The sequence below is a fragment of the Myotis myotis genome, unplaced genomic scaffold, assembly GCF_014108235.1.
Source record: "Myotis myotis isolate mMyoMyo1 unplaced genomic scaffold, mMyoMyo1.p scaffold_m19_p_3, whole genome shotgun sequence".
Lineage (NCBI taxonomy): Eukaryota > Metazoa > Chordata > Mammalia > Chiroptera > Vespertilionidae > Myotis > Myotis myotis.
Genome location: NW_023416335.1, coordinates 108,929,480 through 108,952,658, shown reverse-complemented (window position 1 = coordinate 108,952,658; position 23,179 = coordinate 108,929,480). Strand labels below are relative to the sequence as shown.

The window sequence follows — 23,179 nt, the reverse complement described above, 5'->3', positions numbered from 1 at the left end:
AGCTATTCTGGTGGCTGTACAGTGGTTTCAGCCTGGCACTGTCATTAACTATTACATACCCCTTTTTCTGCCCTTGATACTAAGCTCCTTGAAAATCAGGACGATGATATATCCCTCTCCAGTGCTTGTCACTGTCCTTTGATGGAATAGGTTTGGAATGAATGTGAAATAAGGGCAATGAATGAACGTTTTGACACCTACTAGTAGTTTTAAGAATTTGACATGAAAAAAGTTTTAAGGCTGGAAAAATGTGTAGAAGTAAATTTGACCAGAAAAGTTTTTAAATAGTTATTCTTTATTTCAATTAAGAATTATTTCTTATCCCAAGAGCATATTTACACTGCTGATTTTTCCTAGGTACAGATGATGCAGAATGTACACCTGGCCCCAGAGACAGATGAAGATGACCTTTATTCTGGTTACAATGACTACAATCCAACCTATGATACCGAGGTAAAAAAAAAAAAAATCTATGTTTTTTACATTGGTTTTTGTTAAGCAACTGGTTCATGAAAACTTTAAATTAAGTAAGCTGTTTAAAAGGTTAGAAAAGTGCTTTTACTGAAGACTCTGCTAACTTCCTTCAATAATAATAATAGTGGTAGAGGGGGAAATCATGAGAAATGTTATGGAAACAAACTAGGATGATTGGCACATACTGTATTCTTCAGTGCTAATTATCTGAATGTGTGAGTTAAAAATACTTAGATCGCTTGAAGTAGCTAAAATCAGTTGTTTTTAATTTTCTAAATTTGAAATGTCATGTAGAGTTACTTTAATTCTTTTAATTAAATTACGTACATATTTTCTAGAAAAATTAGGAAATAGAAATAGGTATAGAGAAAAGTTAAAATCATAGAACCTGTCTCCACCCAGAGATAAGCATTAAATAACTTATAGTGCTTGTCTCTCCATTTACTTACGCAAATATGTGTATATCTCTTTATAGTTTGGGATAAAATGGTGTTATACTCTGTGCTGTTTTGTAACCTGGATTTTCTCTTTTATTAATATCCACCTCATGTCAACAAATCTATATCTACTTAATATTTTATGGTGTAGTTATTTAAAAAGTGAAATTAGTACTAAAATGAATATTTAAAATCTTTTTACATCATTTTGAGTTATAGTTTCCAAATTGTAAGAGAGAGAAAACAAAAAACCTTTTTATAAACTCATCTTGAATTAGTGTGTGAAAAAAGGATGAAGGATGTGGGAGCTAATTTGCTTGCTAGTGTATAAAAATCTAATATTAGCATTTATAGGACTTTTAACTAATTTAGGAAATCTCATTCTATTCTACTGAAGTTTTTCATATAGTCATTTTCAAATTATATTTTCCTCTAGAGAAAAATGGTAGTCTATGAATTTGAGACCTAGAAAGAAAATAGAAACCATTTACTTACTCTATATGAAACAAAAATATAGGAGATACTGATCATTGTAGAAAATTTGAAAAATACAGAAGATTGGAGAAAAAAATGAATGACATAAATCCTGTCACTCAAAGATTACCTGTATTAGACATATCACCTGATGTTTTGCTGTATTCCTTGTCTTTTACTACATAGGTGTTTTTCTCCCAACAAACACACACACACACACACACACACACACACACACACACACACACAGGATTTTATAGACTCCTTTTTAAAAATTTGCATGAAAACATAGGCATTTTCCTATATTAGTATAAATTATTAAAACCACTGATATCTCCTCTTTTATTCCAGTTATAAAAGTAATATGTATAGCCTTGACCAGTGTGGCTCAGTTGGTTGGAGTGTGGTCCCATATACCAAAAGGTTGTGGGTTCGATTCCCAGTCAGGGCACATGCCTGGGTTGCGGGTTCGATCCCTGGTCAGGGTGGGTATGGGAGACAACTGATCAATAGTTCTCTCTGACATGGATGTTTCTCTCTCTCTCTCTCTGTCTCTCTCCATTCCTCTATCTAATATCAATAAAGAAAATAAATTATACGTATAAAAATATACATGTTCATTATTGAAAAACAAAATTACCCATAGTTATATTATTCAGAACTAACTACATTTAATGTTTGCTTTGTTTTTCCTTCATACATAGAGTCTTAGCATGTTTGAATTGAACTAGCATTTACTTTTCTGTTTGCTTTTTTTACATATAGCTACATTGTGGGCATCTCATGATAGCAAAAACTGAAGTAAATGTAATATTAATGGCTACATAATACTGAAGATGTACAGTTGTTTGTAACTGTTTTTGATCATAGGATATTTATTTCCAGTTTTCTGCTACTATAAATAACAATGCAATGAACAATTTTATGCATAAATAATTTTCTGTATTTTGATCAAACATTTTCTAGGATAAAGTCCAAAAAATGGAATGTAGATAGTTCATGAATATGATCGTTTTTAAAGCACCAGAGAAACTTCCTAACTCCTTAGGTCATCACAGTGTGGCTTCATTATTTCATTTGGAGTGAATATTCAGAATATAAGAAACAAAAATAAATCATATAGTAAAATAAAAATAATACTTGCTTTACTTTACCCATGGTTTCCTTTTCTCTTACTTAATTGTAATAATAACAAGTTTAATATATAACTGAATTACTTGAAAGTTATTTAAATATTCCATAGATTTTGCAAGTTGTTAATGAAAAAGAACAAATTACAAAAGTTGTGTTTGTAATTGGAGAATTTGTTGACAATTGTTAGTTTGTCAGAATTCATTGAGCTGATTAATCAAATTTTACTAATAGTATAGTGTGCTGAGCCAGCTCAGCCAAGGGTTCGGCAAGCCTGAGTGGGGGTGGTGAAGGATGAAGAAAAGACAGACAAAGAGAATAAGCTGGGTGTAGGTCAGTGGTCGGCAAACTGCGGCTCACGAGCCCCATGCGGCTCTTTGGCCCCTTGAGTGTGGCCACGAAGTTTCAATCGCACTGTACGTGCGCGCCCGCATGTGGTATTTTGTGGAAGAGCCACACTCAAGGGGCCACAGTTTGCGGACCACTGGTCTAGGTGGATCTTCCTGTGCCTGGCTGAGGCCACAGAGAGAGATCCAGACAGCAAACTGAGCCTTTATTTTATAGCCAGAGGTAAACAAGGTAGTGGTCACCATAGTTACAGTGTTCTTGTGAGTTTCACTTGCTACATCTAACCTCAGCCCATTAGCTACCCAGATAAGATCTAGGGAGTGTCATAAGGTCAAGCCTAATTATGCTAAGAGGGCTGTGCCCTCTAAGCTGGGACTTGTTTGTGGCTTTGCCAACAGGTCAGTCTGAGGCTTAACCCTATAGCCGTTCCCTACAGTTTAGGAATACTAGAAGACTTCCTTTTCCAAAAAATCTGCTGAAATACTATAATCAATTATGGTAAAGGTTGCCTTTGGTTATATACTTCATGTGAAAGTTGCCTAGTTTCTATAAGTAACCAAGAATTGTGTATTTATTTAATTTTATGTAGCTGATATGCAAGGTTATAAAGATTATTTTAAGTAAAAATTAAAGAAGGATGCTTGTACATAAAATTTTTAACGTACACAGTATTAACTCCTGATTATACAAAAATTTTACTTTAATTGTCTGCATAGTTTTAAAAAGTGAATTGATATTGACTCTATTTTTAATGTATTATTTGTATTTATTTATTTATTTTTGTATTTATTTATTTTTTTGTTAATCCTCACACTAGGATATTTTTTCCATTGATTTTTAGAGTGAGTGGAAGTGAGGGGGGAGGGAGAGAAAGAGAGAGAGAGAGAGAGAGAGAGAGAGAGAGAAACATCGATGTGAGAGACACATAGATTGGTTACCTCCTGCATGCACCACCCCAACTGGGGCAGGGGATCAAACCTGCAACCCAGGAATGTGTCCTTGACTGGGAATTGAACCCAAGACCCTTCTTTGCATGGGCCAGTGCTCTAACCACTGAGCACACAATCCAGGCCTGTATTTATTTTTTAATAACCAAGTATATTTTTGTGAAATGTATCCACAGAAGACACTTTCCAAGTCTCCCAGGATGCCTGAAACTGGCAATGGTACTGAATCCTATAAATACTATGTTTTTTTCCTATGCATACATATTATGGTAAAGTTTAATTATACATTAGGCACAGTAACAGATTACCAACAATAACTAATAATAAAATAGAATAATTATAAAAATATACTGTAATAAAAGTTATGTGAATGTCATGCCGGAGGGCACCAGGGAGGCTGCAACTTCATAGTTGGGTCCAGATCCTTGTCACCACACAAGAAAGAATTTGAGATTCAGTAAAGCACAGTAAATTTATTAAAAGTACTCACTTGAGAAGGGAGTACTGGTGAACTCAAAGGACTAGATACCCCAATGAGGTCTGGGTAGAAGGTTTTTATAAATGCGGGCGAGGGTGGCATAGGTTGTACTTCAGCTTCTGATGCTGGTGGGGTGACTGCTGATGCAGTTTGTCCTCCTTCCCCTCTGGAAAATGATTTCTTTTTGGTCCTCTTGGAACTGTCATGGTGATTCAGGAAGAGGAGTAGTACTAAAACTGCAATGTAAATTTATTCTAATGATATTATAATGACCTGTTGATCATTTGTCTGTCGATAAGGCTGCAGAATCTGCTTGAGAATGTTTTTTGTTTATCTTGAATACAGGAAATTGGGAGGGGGACACGGGGAACAGGTGGTCAGCAAAAGTCACATCCAGGACAGAAAAGGGGAGGGATAGACCTTGAGGCCTTTGTTCCCTAATCTAAATTTTCTGACTCATACATTCCCCCTGAGAGATTTCAATCCCATAATCATGTGGGAAGATGAAGGGTTGGTGTTTCTTCTGTAGTTGCTTCAGGCTGAGATTTGGTATAGACCAGGGGTGGGCAAACTTTTTGACTCGAGGGCCACAATGGGTTCTTAAACTGGACCGGAGGGCCGGAACAAAAGCATGGATGGAGTGTTTGTGTGAATTAATATAAATTCAAAGTAAACATCATTACATAAAAGGGTACGGTCTCTTTTTTTTTAGTTTTATTCATTTCAAACGGGCCGGATCCAGCCCGCGGGCCGTAGTTTGCCCATGGCTGGTATAGACCCTGCCTAGCCTGGGATTGAAGATCTCTTCCTGCCTGATCTAAGGGCCCAAGCCCTATATCCCCTGGATGTTGAGGTATGGTCTGGAATTCTTGGATTATAATCATTTTTACATGAAACTGTTATAATCTAGAAGATTATAAATTTAACAAGAAGATTAAAAAGGCGTGGACCAAATAATAAAAAAAAGAATAGTTACTTAAGGACCAAGGAGTAGAAATACTCAGGTGAAAGAAGTGTTCCAAAAGACATCAAGATCTGTTCCTTAGTTATACCTGTGAAGCTAAGACGCCCGTTCGTAGATTTTTTGGATATTACATTCAATCTGACCTGATTTGTTTACTTATATACAGCAGGTTTTGTTAATGACTTCACAGATGCCTCCCTGTTTGGTTAAGGTAGTCTAGGGCAAGTTTGTTGTCTAGAACTACATTAGCTAGAGAATCTAAGGATTCCTAAATTGCTGTAGGGCCTCCCCTGTGTCGGTAGCAAAGTCTTTTAGGGCCTGAGTTAGATTGTGTAAGGTTACCTCATGATAGCTGAATCCTATCCAGGGGGTGGCTATGCCGAGTGTCACTCCTATGCCTGTTATGCTTAGGCTTATGACTCTTTTGGCTCTTGTTGGGGAGGTTATATTGTGAACAATTATTCCCGCTCCTATGGGCCCTTATAAGACCAGAGTGCATTGTCCCTTGAATTGGGAGTTGTCTCTGCAGGGGTAGGTCCAAGGCCAGGAATGGGAGTAGTAAAAGTTCCTTGGGGCTGTCTGTCATAGGGGAGTTGGTGTTTAAGATGTTCACAAAGAAAGACATATCCTGGGGGTGCACAAGCTCTCCCAGGTGATGTGTAGTTTAGCCAGGGAGTAAGGCCCCTAGGGGCCTAGAGATGACAAACTAACAGAAGGGCCACTTACACTACAGGACAGTGAAAGTGGCCCTTCTGTTAGTTTGTCATCTCTGGGCCCCAAAGGGCCTTCCAAGCTCAAGGAATGTGATAAATTAGTTTTTAAGCCTGGGTTACAAATTCCTCCCAGTAAGTGCATCTTCCAGAAGGAGGTTGTATTTTCTTTCTATCAAAAATTTTTTGGGAGGCAGGGCACCAGTGGGTGATGTTAGGATGTCAGGATTGTGAGGTATCAAAGGTCTTGGGAAAGATAGCAGGGGTGTTGAAACCCCAGGAAATATTCGACTTAGCGTGGGCTTATTGGTGCGTGTATTGCAGGGGACGCAAGTAATGTTGAGGGAAGAAGAAGTAAAAGTATATGGTCATTTTCTCTGGGTGTGATTATAAGGCAGAGTGAGGTGAACACTGCCAAAAGGGTTCTTTGTGATACTGAGATGAACCTCCAGAGGGTAAGATTTTCCGAAGTGCTTTGGGGAACCTGAAAGGAGAATAGGGATCTGGGCTTGTCATTACAGGGATATACTCAAGGCTTATTGTGTTGATCTGAGGGTGGGGATGGCAGATCCAACAGACAGAAAGATTGTTTCCTAAAGTGATGATATTTGTAAGGTTGACAGGAGAGTTTTGTCTTTAATCCCTGTAGGGCAGCGGTTCTCAACCTGTGGATCGCGACCCCTTTGGGGGTCAAACGACCCTTTCACAGGGGTAGCCTAAGACCATTGGAAAACACATACATAATTACATATTGTTTTTGTGATTAATCACTATGCTTTACTTAAATTCAATTTGTAACAATGAAAATACATCCTGCATATCAGATATTTACATTACGATTCATAACAGTAGCAAAATTACAGTTATGAAGTAGCAACAAAAATAATTTTATGGTTGGGGGTCACCACAACATGAGGAACTGTATTAAAGGGTCGAGGCATTAAGAAGGTTGAGAACCACTGCTGTAGGGTAATGGGGGAAGTAAAACAAGTAGGGCTAGAATTACCATTTTAAGAGCAAGGGATATAGTTGCTAAGTGGGATGTTTACTGATGGACAAGTGAGGAAAAGAATGAGGGCAACAGAAACCCTAAGCAAAGAAAAAGACTTAAAATCTCAGTGGCCATTTGGTGGATCATTTACTTATAGGTCAAGGAGACTTCTTTGGGTTGTTTCGTAAGTCCTCCGGGGGTTCACAGGTGTGGTTGTCCTTCTGGCATTCCTGCAGAGGTTCAGGAAAGAAAGTTTTATTCTACATAAATGTGTCCAGGATTATATATCAGGTAGCTTGACTGCGGTGGGAGTGGCAAGCAAGATCTGGTAGGACCTTTCCATTTTGGAGTTAACTGGTCCCCTGGGGAGCTTTCCTTCCAAGTCTTAAGAAGGACCCAGTCCCATGAGATATATTGGGCCTATGAGAGGATGTGTTCCTGGGGATGGAAAGATTTAATTGCCTTATTTTTGGAGAGCCTGTTGCGCCTATCCTAGATTTGTTACAGAATTTACCAGGTGACCGAAAAATACACAGGAGTAGCCAGAGATACAGGAAAAACCCATTTATTTCCAGATGTACTATTACCGTGACTCAAGGGAGCCTATTTCCAGATCCTGAGCGAGCCAATATGGAGGAAGCTTTCTCTGTATACCCTTTTGTTTCTTTGTCTCCCAAATAAGGATCAGACTTCTGGACCTTTTGTGGGCTTTGCAAAAAGCCCCATGTGTTGGGATGGGGGCCGTGAGACCACACCTAAAGGCCTGCCTGGCACCAGCACTGATAACCCCCTCCGGGGGTTGTGTATTGTTCATGGTTTATGGCCTCTGTAAAATGTGAGTATTTAGGTAAACAGGTCTTGCAAGATCTGATAATTATGGGAAGGGGCTGTGACTAGACTACAGGCAGTCCTCGGGTTACATCGGATTCGACATACGTCGTTTCGTGGTTACATCGCCAAAAAAGTTCCGTCATTTTGACGTATGTACATATGTGCTTTATGTTTTTTATTATTTATTTACCACAAGCAAAGGTCAGGAATTGTTATCTTTCTTTAACATTTTTTTTTTACTGTTTCACTTCATTACTGCTGTGTATGTGCTTCACGTGAGTGACGTAGTTGCTTATGTAGGTGGGTTCCGACTTACGACGAAAATCACATTATGTCGCGCCGTAGGAACGGATCTCCGGCGTAACCAGAGGACCTACTGTGTAGGCTAACAGGAATGTGCATTAGGGATACTAATTAACTAGGTACAGAGTAAGGCTGCTGGACTCCCTCCCCCCACTCCAAAAAAAAAAAAAAAGTCTTATTTTTCTCATGAGGTTGATGATATATTTAAGTTGCTCCTAGACTTCTGGGTCAAAATATATGTCAGAGGTTAGGAAGGGCCTCCTGTATAACATATTAAAAGGGCTTAGTTCTAAGTTTGACTTGGGAGCTCCTCTGTACCCCTGGCATAATTTTGCTAGGATTTTCTTTAAGGTATGCTTAGCCTTTTCTACCTTTTCTGAAGACAGGCCTTTATGAACTATGTAAATGGAGGTTAATGTCTAGGGCTTTGGCTGTTTGTTGGGTGATTTTGGCCACAAAGAAAGGACCCAGGTGATCGTACAGTAAAATAAAAATGTTTGTCACTTTGGAGGCTTCGGGGCAGTCTAAACCTTGGAATGATTTCCTTAAGGACGACTCTGGTTACCTCCACTGCCTTTTCAATCAGGATGGGAAAGGCCTCTACCCATCAAGTAAAAGTGTTTATGAATACTAGGAGATAGCAGATATCCTGGGAGGGAGGCATTTGTATAAAATCTATTTGCCAATCTTCTTCTGGGAAGGTACCCCTTCTCTGCATGTGCTTAAGAAGATGGTGGTGGGGTGCTGGACTTTATTTTATGCCCTGGCTTGTTAACTGAAAAGAGAACACAGGCTTGAGTGACTTCTTTTATGGCTCAAGATAGGCCCCTCCCAATGAAGATTTTTTACATTAAAGAATAGGTGGCATCTTAACCTAGATGGAGAAAATCATGAAAGGATTTTATAATTTTCCATTGCTCCTTAGTTGGGAACAGCAGATTTTTTATCTCTGATCTACCATCCTTCATTGTTTAGGGGAAAACTTTGCCCTTCTGCCGAGGTGTTTTCATCAGGGGCATAACTTGGTTTGATGTACAGAGGAAAATATATAGAATTAGGGCCATAATAGAGGTATCTGACTTGGCAGCCTCCTTTGCAGCCCTGTCAGCAAGGGGATTTCCTTTTCAGTGGTTCTCAACCTGTGGGTCACGAACAATGAAAATACATCCTGCGTATCAGATATTTACATTACGATTCATAACAGTAGCAAAATTACAGTTATGAAGTAGCAACAAAAATAATTTTATGGTTGGGGGTCACCACAACATGAGGAACTGTATTAAAGGGTCGAGGCATTAGGAAGGTTGAGAACCACTGCTAGAGTTCAGATATTTTAGTTGTGTTTCTTTGATGTCCCTTACAGTGCTGCATGGCTACTTCTCGGGGTAGTTTTGTTTTTGTTTTTGTTTTTATGAATATATATCTTTATTGATTTCAGGGAGGATGGAAGAGGGAGAGAGAGAAAGAAACATCGATGATGGGAGAGAACCATTGATCAGCTGCCTCCTGCACACCCCACACTGGGGATCGAGCCCACAACCTGACCATATGCCCTGACCAGGAGTCAAACCATGACCTCCCTCAAATGTATTCTCTCTCACTCAAAATATTTTATTTTACTGTACTTACCCTTCTTGTGACTATGTAAGATGATAAAATGCCTTTATGATGACATGAAGAGAGGTGAATGAGACATTATTGAGTAAAATAAGTGTTACTTGAACAAAAGCACCTAGGTACTACGTCAGTCTGATAACCAATCTGATAACTTAGATGCCTCCTAAGTGATTAACAGGAGGGGAGCATATACAGTGTGGATACCCTGGACAAAGGAATGATTCATGTTTTCAGTCCGTGGTTGACCTTGGATAACTGAAATGACAGAAAGCAAAACTGCAGAAAAGGGGGGACTGCTATAGATTGAAATAAATCAGAGGCTCTTACAAGAATTGTGCATAAGTTGTGTATGAAGCATTAGAGCCAGAGTGGTGTTGGCAAAGGAATAGGAAGTAAAGGCTGATTAGACTATTTGCTGGTAAGATTCCCTTCGGGAGTCTAAAATGGCATTTTGTCCAAGGAACCCAGAAACACTCATATTTTGCTCTTGACAGTTGTTCCTTTCTTCAAATTTCCTAAGAGAGAATGTGAGTACAGGTCAGGAATCAGCAAAACATAATACCATTTTTTTCCTTTATTGATTAAGGTATTACATATGTGTTCTTATCCGCCCATTGGCCCCCCACCCCCCACCCCCACTGAGTGTATGCCCTCAACCCCCTGCATACACGTCCTTTGGTTGATCTCTCCCCCTTACCCCCACCCTCTCCCCTACCTTCCCTCTGAGGTTTGACAGTCTGATCGATGCTTCTTTGTCTCTGGATCTGTTTTTGTTCATTAGTTTATGTTGTTCATTATATTCCATAAATGAGTGAGATCATATGATATTTATCTTTCTCTGACTGGCTTATTTCGCTTAGCATAATGCTCTCCAGTTCCATCCTGGACCTGGAAATGGTAAGAATTCCTTCTTTTTTACTGCAGCGTAGTATTGCATTGTGTAGATGTACCACAACCTAGAACAAACTCTCCAAAAATTCATCTGGAATAAAAAAAGACCCGAATGGCTGCAGCAATCCCGAGAAAGAAGAACAAAGTAGGAGGGATCTCAATACCAGATATCAAGCTGTATTACAAAGCCACTATTCTCAAAACTGCCTGGTCCTGGCATAAGAACAGACATATAGACCAATGGAATAGAATAGAGAACCCAGAAATCAACCCAAACCACTATGCTCAATTAATATTTGACAAAGGAGGCAAGAACATACAATGGAGTCAAGACAGCCTCTTCAATAAATGGTGTTGGGAATATTGGACAGATATATGCAAAAAAGTGAAACTAGACCACCAACTTATACCATACACAAAAATAAACTCTAAATGGATAAAGGACTTAAACATAAGACGGGAAACCATAAAAATCTTAGAGGAATCCACAGGCAGCAAATCTCAGACATATGCCAAAGCAATATCTTCACCGATACAGCATAATAACATTTTATTTCAATTGAGGTTCTGATTCCAAATGACCTTGTAGGTTGGACTCCATGGAGCCCTCCATTTCTCAAACTTCACTGCTCCAGAGTGATGAAGTCATTTTCACTTGAGCAAACAAAACTGGAACAAGAGAAAGTGTTTGCCCCATTGCTTTTAGAGAATATTTCCTTTTCTCTCCCAAGGCTTTCTCAGGCAAGTTCCTCTAAGTCATGGCCCCACATATGAAAGAAGAGAGGGGAGAAGAGAGAGATGAGATTCTCTGTTCCTGCTTTTCTTTCCTACTTGGAGGAAAGAAACAGGAGAAAGGCCATATCCTTGTAAACTTGATCTTTAACTAGACATAATGATGCCACGTGTCCAATAAAGTGTTCTTACAATTGAACAACATTATCAGTACTCATCTTTCTAGCAGAGGAAGGAGCCTTAATATTGTGGGCAGTGGGAAGGAGGGATATTTGAAGCTGGAGACTATGAGTCCCTACCTGGACATCAACAGATGGGTAAGATGAATTAGAGAGGATCATGAATACCAAACAGAAGAGGTTCAACTTTTTTTTGTTGTTTGAATCCTCACCTGAGTACATGCTTAGAGAGAGAGAAACATCGATGTGAGAGAGAAACATTGATCAGTTGCCTTTGTACACACCCTGACCGGGGATTGAACCTACAACCCAGGTATGTGCTCTGACCAGGAATTGAACTGGCAGCCTTTTGGTGGATTGACGATGCTCCAACCAATTGAACCACTCTGGCTGGGCAGAGGTTCAACATTAAAAAAAAAATTCTCACTTCATGTTGAATGTTAAATTTTCTTTTCATTTTAGGAATTGGAGAATGACACAGCTTTTCAGCAAGCTGTGAGAACCAATCATGGCAGAAGACCTCCAGTAAGTAAATTACTTTTATTGTGATAAAAAACACATAATAAAATTTACCATCTTAACCATTTTTGAGTGTACAGTTCAGTTATTGTTAAATATATTTATTCTCATTGTTATGAAACTGATCTTCAGAACCTTTTCATCTTCCCAAACTGAAACTCTGTTCCCATTAAACAACTTCCCATTTCCTTTCCCCCTGTCCCTGGCACTGCCCTTCTACTTTCTGTTTCTATAAAGTTGACTACTTTTTGATACATCATATATGTGGAATCATACAGTATTTGTCTTTTTGTTACTGGCTTATTTCACTTAGTATAATGTTCTCAAGGTTCACCCATGTGAAAGGATTTCCTTCCTTTTTAAGACTGAGTAATAGTCCACTGTGTGGAGAGACCACATGTTGTTCTGTGGACACTTGGGTTGCTTCCACTTCTTAGCTATTGTGAATACCAGGTGTACCGGTTACTAATGCGGATTTTGTAATCAAAGAAAACATGATAATTTCAAGAGAAACATCAAAAGTGCTTTATTCAAAGTAATGTCCATAGCTAGCTACACATTTCCCCCATCTTTCAGGTAATTTGTGAACACCGTCCCAATAGAACTTTTCTTGTTTTGAGGCAAACCATTCAGAGACCCAATTTTCCACTTTTGTGTGTGTTTTGAAGTGCTGCTCAGAAAGTGCGTGTGCCATTGATCGGAACAGGTGGTAATCTGAAGTAGCAAGGTCTGGTGAATACAGCGGGTGGGTTAATACTTCCCAGGCAAGATCTTTTATCATGTCTTTAACTGGTTTTGAATTGTGTGATTGTGCGTTATCATGAAGCACTCACAAGTATCTGAGATAGAGCATGTTCACCATAAGCTTCCTGAAGTATACAATAACTTTCTTCAAAATAAAGTAATGAATTAAAACTTCCCGCAAATGCTCTTTTTTTGCAATGAAATTCGACATTTTTAAACGTAAAAATATCTATAATGTTAACACCTTCAGCAAATTTGACATATGAAGTTTTGAAGCTTGCTGTCAACACAACAAAATAGCATACATATCAAATCACATAAATATCAACATATGTGTAACTCCATCTATTGAAAAAAAATCTGCATTACTAACTGGTACATCTAGTATGCTGCTGTGAACATGGCTGTGCACATATTTCAAGACTCTGTTTTCAATCCTTTAGATAAATACCCAGAGGTGGAATTGCTGGAACATATAGTTCTATTTTTAATGTTTTTAGGAACTTCCTCACCCTTTTCCATAGTGACTGCTCCATTTTACAATCCCAGTAACAGTGTACAAGCATTCTAATTTCTCTACATCCTTGCCAACACATATTATTTTATATTTTTCTGAGAGTAGCAATTTTAATAGGTCTGAGGTGATTCTCATTGTGGTTTTGATTTGCATTTCTCTGATGATTAATGATGTTGAGTATCTTTTCATATGCTTGTTGGTCATTTGTATATCATCTTTGAAAAAATGTCTAGTCAATGTCTTTGCTCATTTTTAAGTAGGTTATTTGATTTTTTGTTATTGTGTTCTAAGAGTTCTTTATATATTCTGGATATCAACCCCTTACCAGATTAATGATTTGCAAATATATTATCCACTCTGTAAGCCTTTTCAATGTGTTGATTATGTCCTTTGATGCACAAAATTTGTTGTATTATATATTTCTATTTGTCTATTTTTGCTTTTGTTGCCTGTGCTTTTGTTGTCATATCCAAGAAATCATTGCTAAGTCCAATGTCATTAAACTTTTCCCCTATGTTTTCTTCTAGGAGTTTTATAGTTTTAGGTCTTATGTTTAGGCCTTTTATCCATTTTGAATTAACTTTTGTATATGGTTTAAGATAAAGGTCTAACTTTATTCTTTTGCATGTGGATATCCAGTTTTCCCACTGTTGGAAAGACTGACCTTTCCTCATTGTGTGGTCTTGGCACCCTTGTTGAAGATAATTTGACCATATACACAAGGGTTTTTTTCTGGGCCATTTATTCTGATTCATTGGTCTATTTGGTTTTAAACCAGTACCTCCCTATTTTTGTTACCATAGCTTTGTAATCTGTTTTGAAATCAGGAAGAATGAGTTTCCTAATTTTGTTCTTCTTTTTAAAAATTCTTTTGGCTAATCAGGATCCCTTGAGATTTCAAATAAATTTTTTTATTTCTTTAAAAAATGGCATCGGGATTTTGGTAGGGATTGGATTGAATTTATAGACTGCTTTTGGTGCTATAGACATCTTAACAATAGTAAATTTTTGAATCCATGAACATGGGATGTTTTGCATTTATTTGTCTTACCTTTAATTTCTTTTAGCAATGTTTTATAATTATATTTTAGATCAAAAATTTGTTATGCTTTTGAGAATATAAATTTTATTTATGTAAGATTTGGAATATGTTTACCTAAATCACTCATTGTTTAAAAATATTTGTAATTTTTAAAGTTACATAAATATTGATCCTTCAAAAAATTGGGGCTTAATTTACAAATTACTCTTCTCTTGGATTAATGATCCTCCATTAATTATATTCCATCAGCATATGAATTGCTAGAGTGATATTTTTCAGTATTATTAAAATTTTTGTGTATGTCATGCAAAGCATAGACATCTAACTTGCACAGTGTATGGAATCTGCCAACTCTCTTTTGTAGTTGAAAACAAACAGGTTGATAAGTGAAATATAGAAAATTCTGTAAGAAAGAGTATAAATTGTTATGGGACCATAAAGAAAGGATATTTGTCGCTGGGACAATCAGAAGAGGCTACTTAGGATAAATTTACAGTTGAATATTAAAGGGTATGTACAGTTAAGACTGACCTTGAGATATGGGAGGAAAGGTATGACACATCAGGGTGTAGGTGAATAAAGGAAGAGACAGGGTAGGCTCTACTTTATCTGAAGAGATCTGACCAATGCTTAAAAAAAAAACACACCCCAAAAAACAGATTTAGTTATTTGTAAGTAGTTGAAAAAACACACACAACTTTCTTTCCTTCAGTTTGTTCTCATAGAAAAAAGTCCTGAGACTCTATCCTTTTCAGCTTTTTCTAAGATCTGTTATGTAAATTAATCAAGTTTTTAATGTGTGTGTGTGTTTGTTTGTGTGTGTGTGTGTGTGTGTGTGTGTGTGTGTGTGTGTGTTTAGTGTCTTATATTTTTACTGATTTGGGGGGAAAGGGTTTTGTTAATGAGAAAGATATGGTCAAATTTTATATTATGATTATGGATTTTTTTTAGTTTTTTGCTTTATATATTTGGAGTAAAAATATTTAGAAATGTTATATTTTCATGGTAAATTGAGCCTTTTATTGCTATGAGATGTCTTTCTATCTCTAGTAATTCTGTTTGTCTACTTTGTCAGTTATTAGTATACTGATATAGCTATACCACCTTCCTTTTGTCTAGTGTTTTCATGATATGTCTTTCCTAGTCTTTAACTTCCAACCTTTCCATATGCATTTATTTATTAGCAGCATGTGATTGAGTTTTGCTTTTAAAATACAGTCTGATAACCATATTTTTTTTGGTGAATTATTTAGTCCATTTGCATGTAATGAAATTACTGGCTTGGCTTCAATTTGTTGTGTTACTATTTACTTTTCAAATTTTCTGCCTTTTTTATGTTTCATTTTCTTTCTTGTCTGCTTTTGTTTGTTTTTTATTTCCATTTTCCCCCATTGTTATCTTGGGAGTTTACTTCTATAAAAATTCTTTTAGTGTTTTCCTAAAGATTATAATACTCATCTTTAACTTATTAAAGTCTGGTATAAATTAGTATTTTACTGTTTCCTGGACAATGCTAGAATTTTATATTATTTTCAGTTACTTTTCAGTTCTAGAATTTCTATTCTTTTTTTATACTTTCCCATTCTCTGCTGAAATTATCGATCTTGTGTTTTAGCTCAGTGGACATATTAAGCATATTTATGTTAAAATTTGTGTCTGATATTTTCATTATATGTATCACCTTCTGGGTTCTTTTCATTCTTTTGTTTTTCTTGGCTTTTGGTTAGGTAGTTTTGCCTCATTTATGTCTAGTTATTTTTGATTGAATGCCAGACAGTGTAAATGAAAAATTTGAGAGTTAATTTAAGGCCATATGTCTGTGCTGTCCAGTATGATAAACACTGGCCACATGTGGCAAGTTACATTTAAATTATTTAAAATTAACTACAACTTAAAAATTCAGATCCTTGTTACGCCAGCCACTTTTCAAATGTTCAGCAGCAACATGTGGCTAGTAGCTATCTCATCAGACAGGGCAGTCATGGAATGTTTCCATCAGTGCAGAAAAGTTCTACTGGATAACACAGCCAAAAGTGATCTCATCTTTCAGTAGAGAGAATTTACTCTTGCTTATGGCCTTCGAGATACTAGAAATCCTGGATCGCCCTTATCCATTTGAGTTTGAGATGATCCTAAATTGGACTTTAGTCCTTACAAGGGTTGTTATACTTCTAACTTACTTTTCAGTCTTAGCCTTTTGAGATCACAGTCTAAAGCTGGGAGAATTACAAGGACAGCCACCTTGGCAGGCCCCCAACTCCAATGTTTATCTCCTCAGGCCTGTGAGTCTACAAAAAGCTATGCACAGCTTCTCAGCCATGTCTTTGGAACAAGCAGATGCCTATAGGACAGTGGTCAACCTGTGGGTCGCGACCCCTTTCACAGGAGTCACCTAAGACCATCCTGCATATAAGATATTTACATTATGATTCATAACAGTAGCAACATTACAGTTATGAAGTAGCAACGAAAATAATTTTATGGTTGGGTCACAACATGAGGAACTGTATTTAAAGGGCCAGAAGGTTGAGAACCACTGCTATAGGAGAAAAGCAGAACCTAATGCTGGCTCACTTCTCCAGCCTTCCCCTTTCCTCAACTGGAGACTTGCAATTCTTCACTGCCTTAATGATTCTCTAATGTATTTAAACTGATATTTTACAAAAATATTTTTGTACTCAGCTTTTTAATTCTTAGTGGCAATGTTATTTAAAACAGTAGCCCATCATAGCAAGAAGTAGAACTTATCTATTGATGTTTTAATCAAATATTGCAAACAGCCCTAGCTGGTTTGGCTCAATGGATAGAGCTTCAGCCTGCAGACCAAAGGGTCCTGGGTTCAGTTCCCGTCAAGGGCACATACTTTGGTTGCAGGCTCCTCTCCCACCCAGTCCCTGGTCAGGGTTCATGCAGGAGGCCACCAATCAATGTTTCTCTCACATCAATGTTTCTTTCTCTGTCTTTCCCTCTCTCTTCCACTCTCCCTAAAAATCAATGGAAAAAATTCCTCAGGCAAAGATTAACAAAAAAACAACAAATACGTTAAACAATATGCCTAACAACTGACATGTTTAGGTCAGTTTCACCTACATGGTCCTGTTTGATTCCAACTATAGTATTGTGATCAACATACATACCTTGTATCCTTATTTCAAAGATGAGAAATTTTAGATTCAAAGAGATTAAATAAACTCAGTTAGTAGAAGGAAGAGCTGAGATTTGAACCCAGATTCTCTGACTCCAAATCCTGTCTATAGTTAGACCTAGTGGCTGGCAGTAATAAGAATGCATGATGAATGATGGAAGCAACCATGAAAACTGATCATTCCTATTGGCACTTCAGGTCATTCTCAAGTTCCCTTTCTCCTGTAAAATGAATTCCAGAATAAGTCTCCTACTCAATATCTAAAATTCCTAAGCTCCTTAATATGTAGGATAATTTAAAAGGTAATTATTCTAAGTATTATATTAACGTTTCTCTATTGATAAATCTATATTTTACACTTCTTTTCCACTTTTCTATTATGTAGCTTAATCTGAATTCTATTAACTATGTTTCTTTCTCCTCTCCCCAAGATAACTGCTAAAATACCAAGCACAGCAGTTACTAGACCTGTAGCTACTGGATATGGGGTAGGTTTTCTTAAGCTGAAAATATTAAGATGCTTTTTTGTGTACATAAATTCATTTTAGGCAGTTCTAAGCAATTTGAGCTATTTTTCAGTCCATGAACCAGATATAGTTTCTATTTTGAATAGTTGCAAACATTGTAAAAATCTTATTTAACAGCTTTAAATATTCTAGTCCTTTTGATTGTGAATATATCAGAAAATATTTTATTACCTTTTCTATTTGTAAACCTTGTGTTTGTTGATCCACTTCCTTTCATTTTTTTATATAATATGACCAAGTCTCATGTGTATTCCATTCATACATTTTATTTGAAGTTATATAATAAATATGTTTGTAATTTTAAAAAACTTACTAATTAATGCATTAAAAAGTAAAATTTAAGAAAATTTTCAAAGGCATATATTTGGGCCTTGCTCTTATTTGAGATTTTTGGAGGAAGGATGCTATATAAAAAATCCATAAAGGAAAATCTTTTATATATTGCCCAAATTTTGATGTTTTAGCTTACATGAAAAAATAGAGGAATGAGAGAACGAGGTGGGATATCATTTCCCAGTCCTTATGATAATATTTCTTAGAGGTCAGAAAAATGATTTCAGAACTGAGGTCCAGGGCAGTTGCCTTCATACTGTCCCTTTATATGAATGAAAAAAGTAGCCTTATCTATAAAACCCTAATATGCAAATAGACCAAACAGTGGAACAACCAAACAACCGAACAACCGGTCGCTATGACATGCGCTGACCACCAGGGGGTACACACAGAATATGGCAGGCGTCAGCAGCAGGTGGCAGAGCGCAGAACATAGTGGGCATTGGCCGCAGTGGGATGGTGGAGCAGGTGAGCAGGGGTGCCAGACCAAGGCGGGATGCCGGTCACTGTCATTGGTGCGAGCCTCTGGTGGTTAATGAAAATTCTTTGCTCCTGCACACCACGGTCCTGCCCGGTGTTCACACCTGCTCCTGGCAACAGCCCCGCTCGCACCCACAGCTGGCGCCGGAGCTGCCACTCGCACCCGCTGCTGGGGCCCAGCACCAGTCCTGATCGCTTGGCGCCATCAGCGGGTGCGAGCAGCAGCTGCTGGCCCCCATCACCCCCGAGGGCTTCTCCACCTCCCCCTGCTCCTGAGGGGTGATTGGGGCAGCAGCCACTGCTCGCACCCACTGCTGGCACCAGCCCCAATCATCAGCAGTGGACCAGAGGCTGCAAGGGAGGGGGGGCAGGTGGGGCCACGGAGGATGGGCCGAGACCTGCCCCTGTGCCCACAGCAGCCTCGTGGCACACAGTTCCCTTTCAAGGTGCACGAATTTGTGCACTGGGCCCCTAGTATATAATATAACTGTGTGTCTTATGAAGCATGGTTTTATTAATCAGCCTATACATGTATTACCCATAAACTTGGTTTTTGGTGATGTTTCAGAACAGGAGACAGCAAACATATTCTGTGAATGGCCAGGCAGTTTAGGCTTCCAGGTCAGACAGTCTATTGCAAGTACCGAGTCTGAATTCCTAGTGCAGGAATGTCCACAGATAGGTGTGGCTGTGTTTCAATGAAACTTTATTTACAAAGGCTGAGGGTTGTTGTTTGCTGATGCCTGCTTTAGAGTTTTACAGTTTGACCCTATGTCCTCAGATGATACATGGAAAAAATTATATTTAAGTTCATTTGCCAATAGAATGAAGGAAAAGTTATGAAAAACTTGTATAATTTCATTTATAAAATTAAGTGTAGATTTTTAAAAATTGTTTTAACTTAGTTTTCTGTTTACTAGTCCAAGACATCCCTGACATCATCAATGGGAAGACCAGTGACAGGGGCTATCCAGGTATCTCCGTTGTGTGGTTGTTCATTTGGGGCCTCTCTTGTGACTTAGAATATTACCAACATTTTCTTTTCTTTATTATATTATTTGAAATGTTGAAGGAGATATTACTGATATAATTACCCTGATTCTTTAAAGTGTGGGCTACAGATTGGACTGTTTGAAATCTTTGGAGGCAGAGTCTCTGGACTTACTGAGGTCTCAGATGAAATTCTACTGGGGAGTACACATGAACTGATGGTTAGATTGTATGGTGTACCCTGGGACCCATTTTTTCTGTGCTGTCATTTACAACCATATCTTTGGTTTCTCTCATGGGCATGGAGGATACCAACCAAAAGTAGGGGAATAGCCAGCTAATAGGCTATATAAGGTGCTATATAAAAATCTATGAGGTGTTTTTTTTTTTTCTTTCAAATGGAGTAAGCCCAGTTAAATCTAGGAATTATAAATTTATAAGGGAGCCTTGCCGGTTTAGCTCAGTGGATAGAGCATCAGCCTGAGGACTGAAAGGTACCAGGTTCGAGTATGGTCAAGGACACGTACCTTTTTTTTTTTTTTTTAATAGATTTTATTGATTTTTCACAGAGAGGAAGGGAAGGGGATAGAGAGTTAGAAACATTGATGAGAGAGAAACATCGATCAGCTGCCTCTTGCATACCCCCGACTGGGGATGTGCCTGCAACCAGGGTACATGCCCTTGGCCGGAATCGAACCCGGGACCCTTCAGCCCGCAGGGCGATGCTCTATCCACTGAGCCAAACCGGTCAGGGCAAGGGCACGTACCTTGATTCCGGTTGCAGGCTTGGTCCCTGCCTAGCGCTTGAGGGAGGCAACCAATCAATGTGAACATCGATGTTTCTCTCTCTCTGTCTCTCTCCCTCCCTTCCACTCTCCCTAAAAATCAATAGAAAAATATCCTTGGATGAGGGTTAACGCCCCCTCCCTCCCCCAAAAAAGGAAAAGATAAGAAAAAGAAAAACATTTATAGGGGAAAATGAAAATAGAGACAGAGTTGACATAGAGGAGCAGAAGTACAGAATTAAACATTGCAGTTAGCCCTGGTGGCATGGCTCAGTGGTTAGAGCATCAGCCTGTGAACCAATGGTCTCAAGCTCGATTTCAGTCAAGGACATATCCCTGGGTTGCAGGTTCCCCGCCCCGGGGATGCAGGGCGAGTGCAGGAGGCAACCAATTGATGTAGGTCCCTCACATCAATATTTTTCTCTCTCTCCTCTCTCCCCCTTCCTTCTCCCTTCTGCTCTCTCTAAAATCAATGGAAAAAATATCCTCCAGTGAGGATTCACAAAAATAAAAATTGCAGTTATGTGTCATTTGCAGAACTGTAAGTACTTTTAAATTATTCCTATTCTTTTAAGGATGGAGTTACTAGACCTATGACAGCAGTGAGAGCAGCTGGTTTTACCAAAGCAGCTTTGAGAGGTTTGTCTCTATTAACTTTTTTTCAGATCTTTTAATATTTTTTACTGTTTTTGTATGTGTAAATATTGTTACCATTTTAAATCTAACATTCCATCGATTAGAAAGTGCGTCATTATTTTAAGTACCATAAGAAAGGAAAGAGGTGATGAAAATACTCTGCATCACAATTGGGGTGGTAGTTGCACTGGCATGTAATTCGTCAAATTGTACATTAAAATTTCTTTTTATTTTTTATAAATTAGAGCTCATTTTTAAAAATTAAAAGTTAAAATGGTATTTAAATATATGATAAATGATTTTAAAATAAAATTATTAGGATAAAAATTAATGTTTATTATATAAATAAGGACAATTAAAAAGCCAATGCCAAGTTATTATTCACATGATTGATAATTTAGAGTTCATAATGGGAATAGATTATTGCGGAAGATGAGTAAATACTGAGAGAGCATCTCATTTTTGTTTTTTTATGTTAACACACAAGTTTACATAGTTTTATGTATGTTAAAAATCTCATCAATTTCTTTATATACAAATGTTTATGTAGATATAACGAATGTCCTGCCTATTTAATAAAAAGGTAATCTGAATCTTTTAATAAATTATTAAATAACATGTGCAAGATTTCATATTTTCTTCAGTTATGCTGGGTCGCAGATTAAATATGAACTCTTGAATTGTGTCTCAGGTTCTGCATTTGACCCCCTTGGTCAGTCAAGAGGCCCTGCTCCTCCTTTGGAAACCAAGAACGAAGATAGGTACGTAAGTCCTTATGCTGTTGTTTTATTGTTGCACCTATAAAATTTTTCCAAGTAAGTATTTTAAAAGTTTGTGTCACCAAAATAGTAATTACAATATCATCCCTAGTTCTTGGAATTAGGAAAAGAATCAAACCTAATAAAAATAGCCATGTGTATCCTGTATAGTTTTATTATATTACTAGAGGCCTGGTCCACAGATTTGTGCACCAGTGAGGTCCCTCGGCATAGCCTGCAGGGATCAGGCTGAAACCAGCAGTCCAACACTGCCTGCCGTTCCTTCCTGCTGCTCCTACTCATCCCGGCCCCGCTGCACCTGCTGCCGCCACTCTTCAGTAGGCTCGCTGCCACTCTGCTGTGGTCTCTGGGCTGCAGCGGCCACTGTGAGCCCTGTGTCTGGCGCCCGTCGGTCAGCAGAGTGGCACATCAGATGTGGGAGTGCAATGACCGTCAGGGAGCAGCTCCTGTATGGAGTGTCTGTCCCCTGGTGGTCAGTGTTTGTCATAGCGACTGGTCATTCGGTCATTCCACCTTAATGGTCGTTTAGGCTTTTATATATATACTAGAGGCCCGGTGCACAAAAGTTTGTGCACTCGGGGGGGAGGGGGGGTCCCTCAGACCGGCCTGTGCCCTCTCGCAGTCTGGGACCCCTCGGGAGATAACGACCTGCTGGCTTAGGCCTGCTCCCGGGTGGCAGAGGGCAGGCCCAATCCCTAGGTGCAGCCCCTGGTCGGGCTCAGGACAGGGCCAATTGGGTAGTTGGGGCGCCGCCCACGTCATGCACAGAGTAGGGCGGATTGGGAGGTTGCGATACACCCTCAGTAACGCTCAGGGTAGGGCCGATTGGGGGGTTGGGGCACCACCTCCTGTCACACTCAAGGCAGGGCCGATGGGGAGGTTGCGGCACCACCCCCTGTCATGCACAGAGCAAGGTCGATCAGGGGGTTGGGGAGCTCCCCCCTGTCATGCACAGAGCAGGGCCGATCAGGGGGTTGAGGAGCTCCCCCCGGTCACTCACAGAGTAGGGCCGATAGGGGAGTTGGGGCACCGCCCCCTGTCACACACAGAGCAGGGTGGATCAGGGGGTTGGGGCGCCACACCCTGTCACACTCAGGGCAGGGCCGATGGGGAGGTTATGGCTCTACCCCGTCACACACAGAGCAGGGCCCGTGGGGAGCAGTTGGGGCACCGCC

General features: G+C 38.8%; 1 protein-coding gene across 3 annotated transcripts in view; it reads left to right on the top strand.

Moving 5' to 3' along the window:
• IFT88 (intraflagellar transport 88) overlaps nt 1-23,179 on the top strand; it is a 176,384-nt gene that overhangs the window by 3,187 nt on the left and 150,018 nt on the right. For 2 of the 3 annotated variants that reach the window (XM_036300081.1, XM_036300079.1), the window contains exons 2-7: nt 358-453; nt 11,970-12,032; nt 17,906-17,962; nt 19,735-19,788; nt 21,165-21,228; nt 21,917-21,986. In XM_036300081.1, the coding sequence (XP_036155974.1) occupies nt 364-453; nt 11,970-12,032; nt 17,906-17,962; nt 19,735-19,788; nt 21,165-21,228; nt 21,917-21,986 (398 nt within the window). In that variant the 5' untranslated portion in view covers nt 358-363. The remainder of the gene's footprint in view (nt 1-357; nt 454-11,969; nt 12,033-17,905; nt 17,963-19,734; nt 19,789-21,164; nt 21,229-21,916; nt 21,987-23,179) is intronic. The other variant, XM_036300080.1, reaches the window with a different exon arrangement.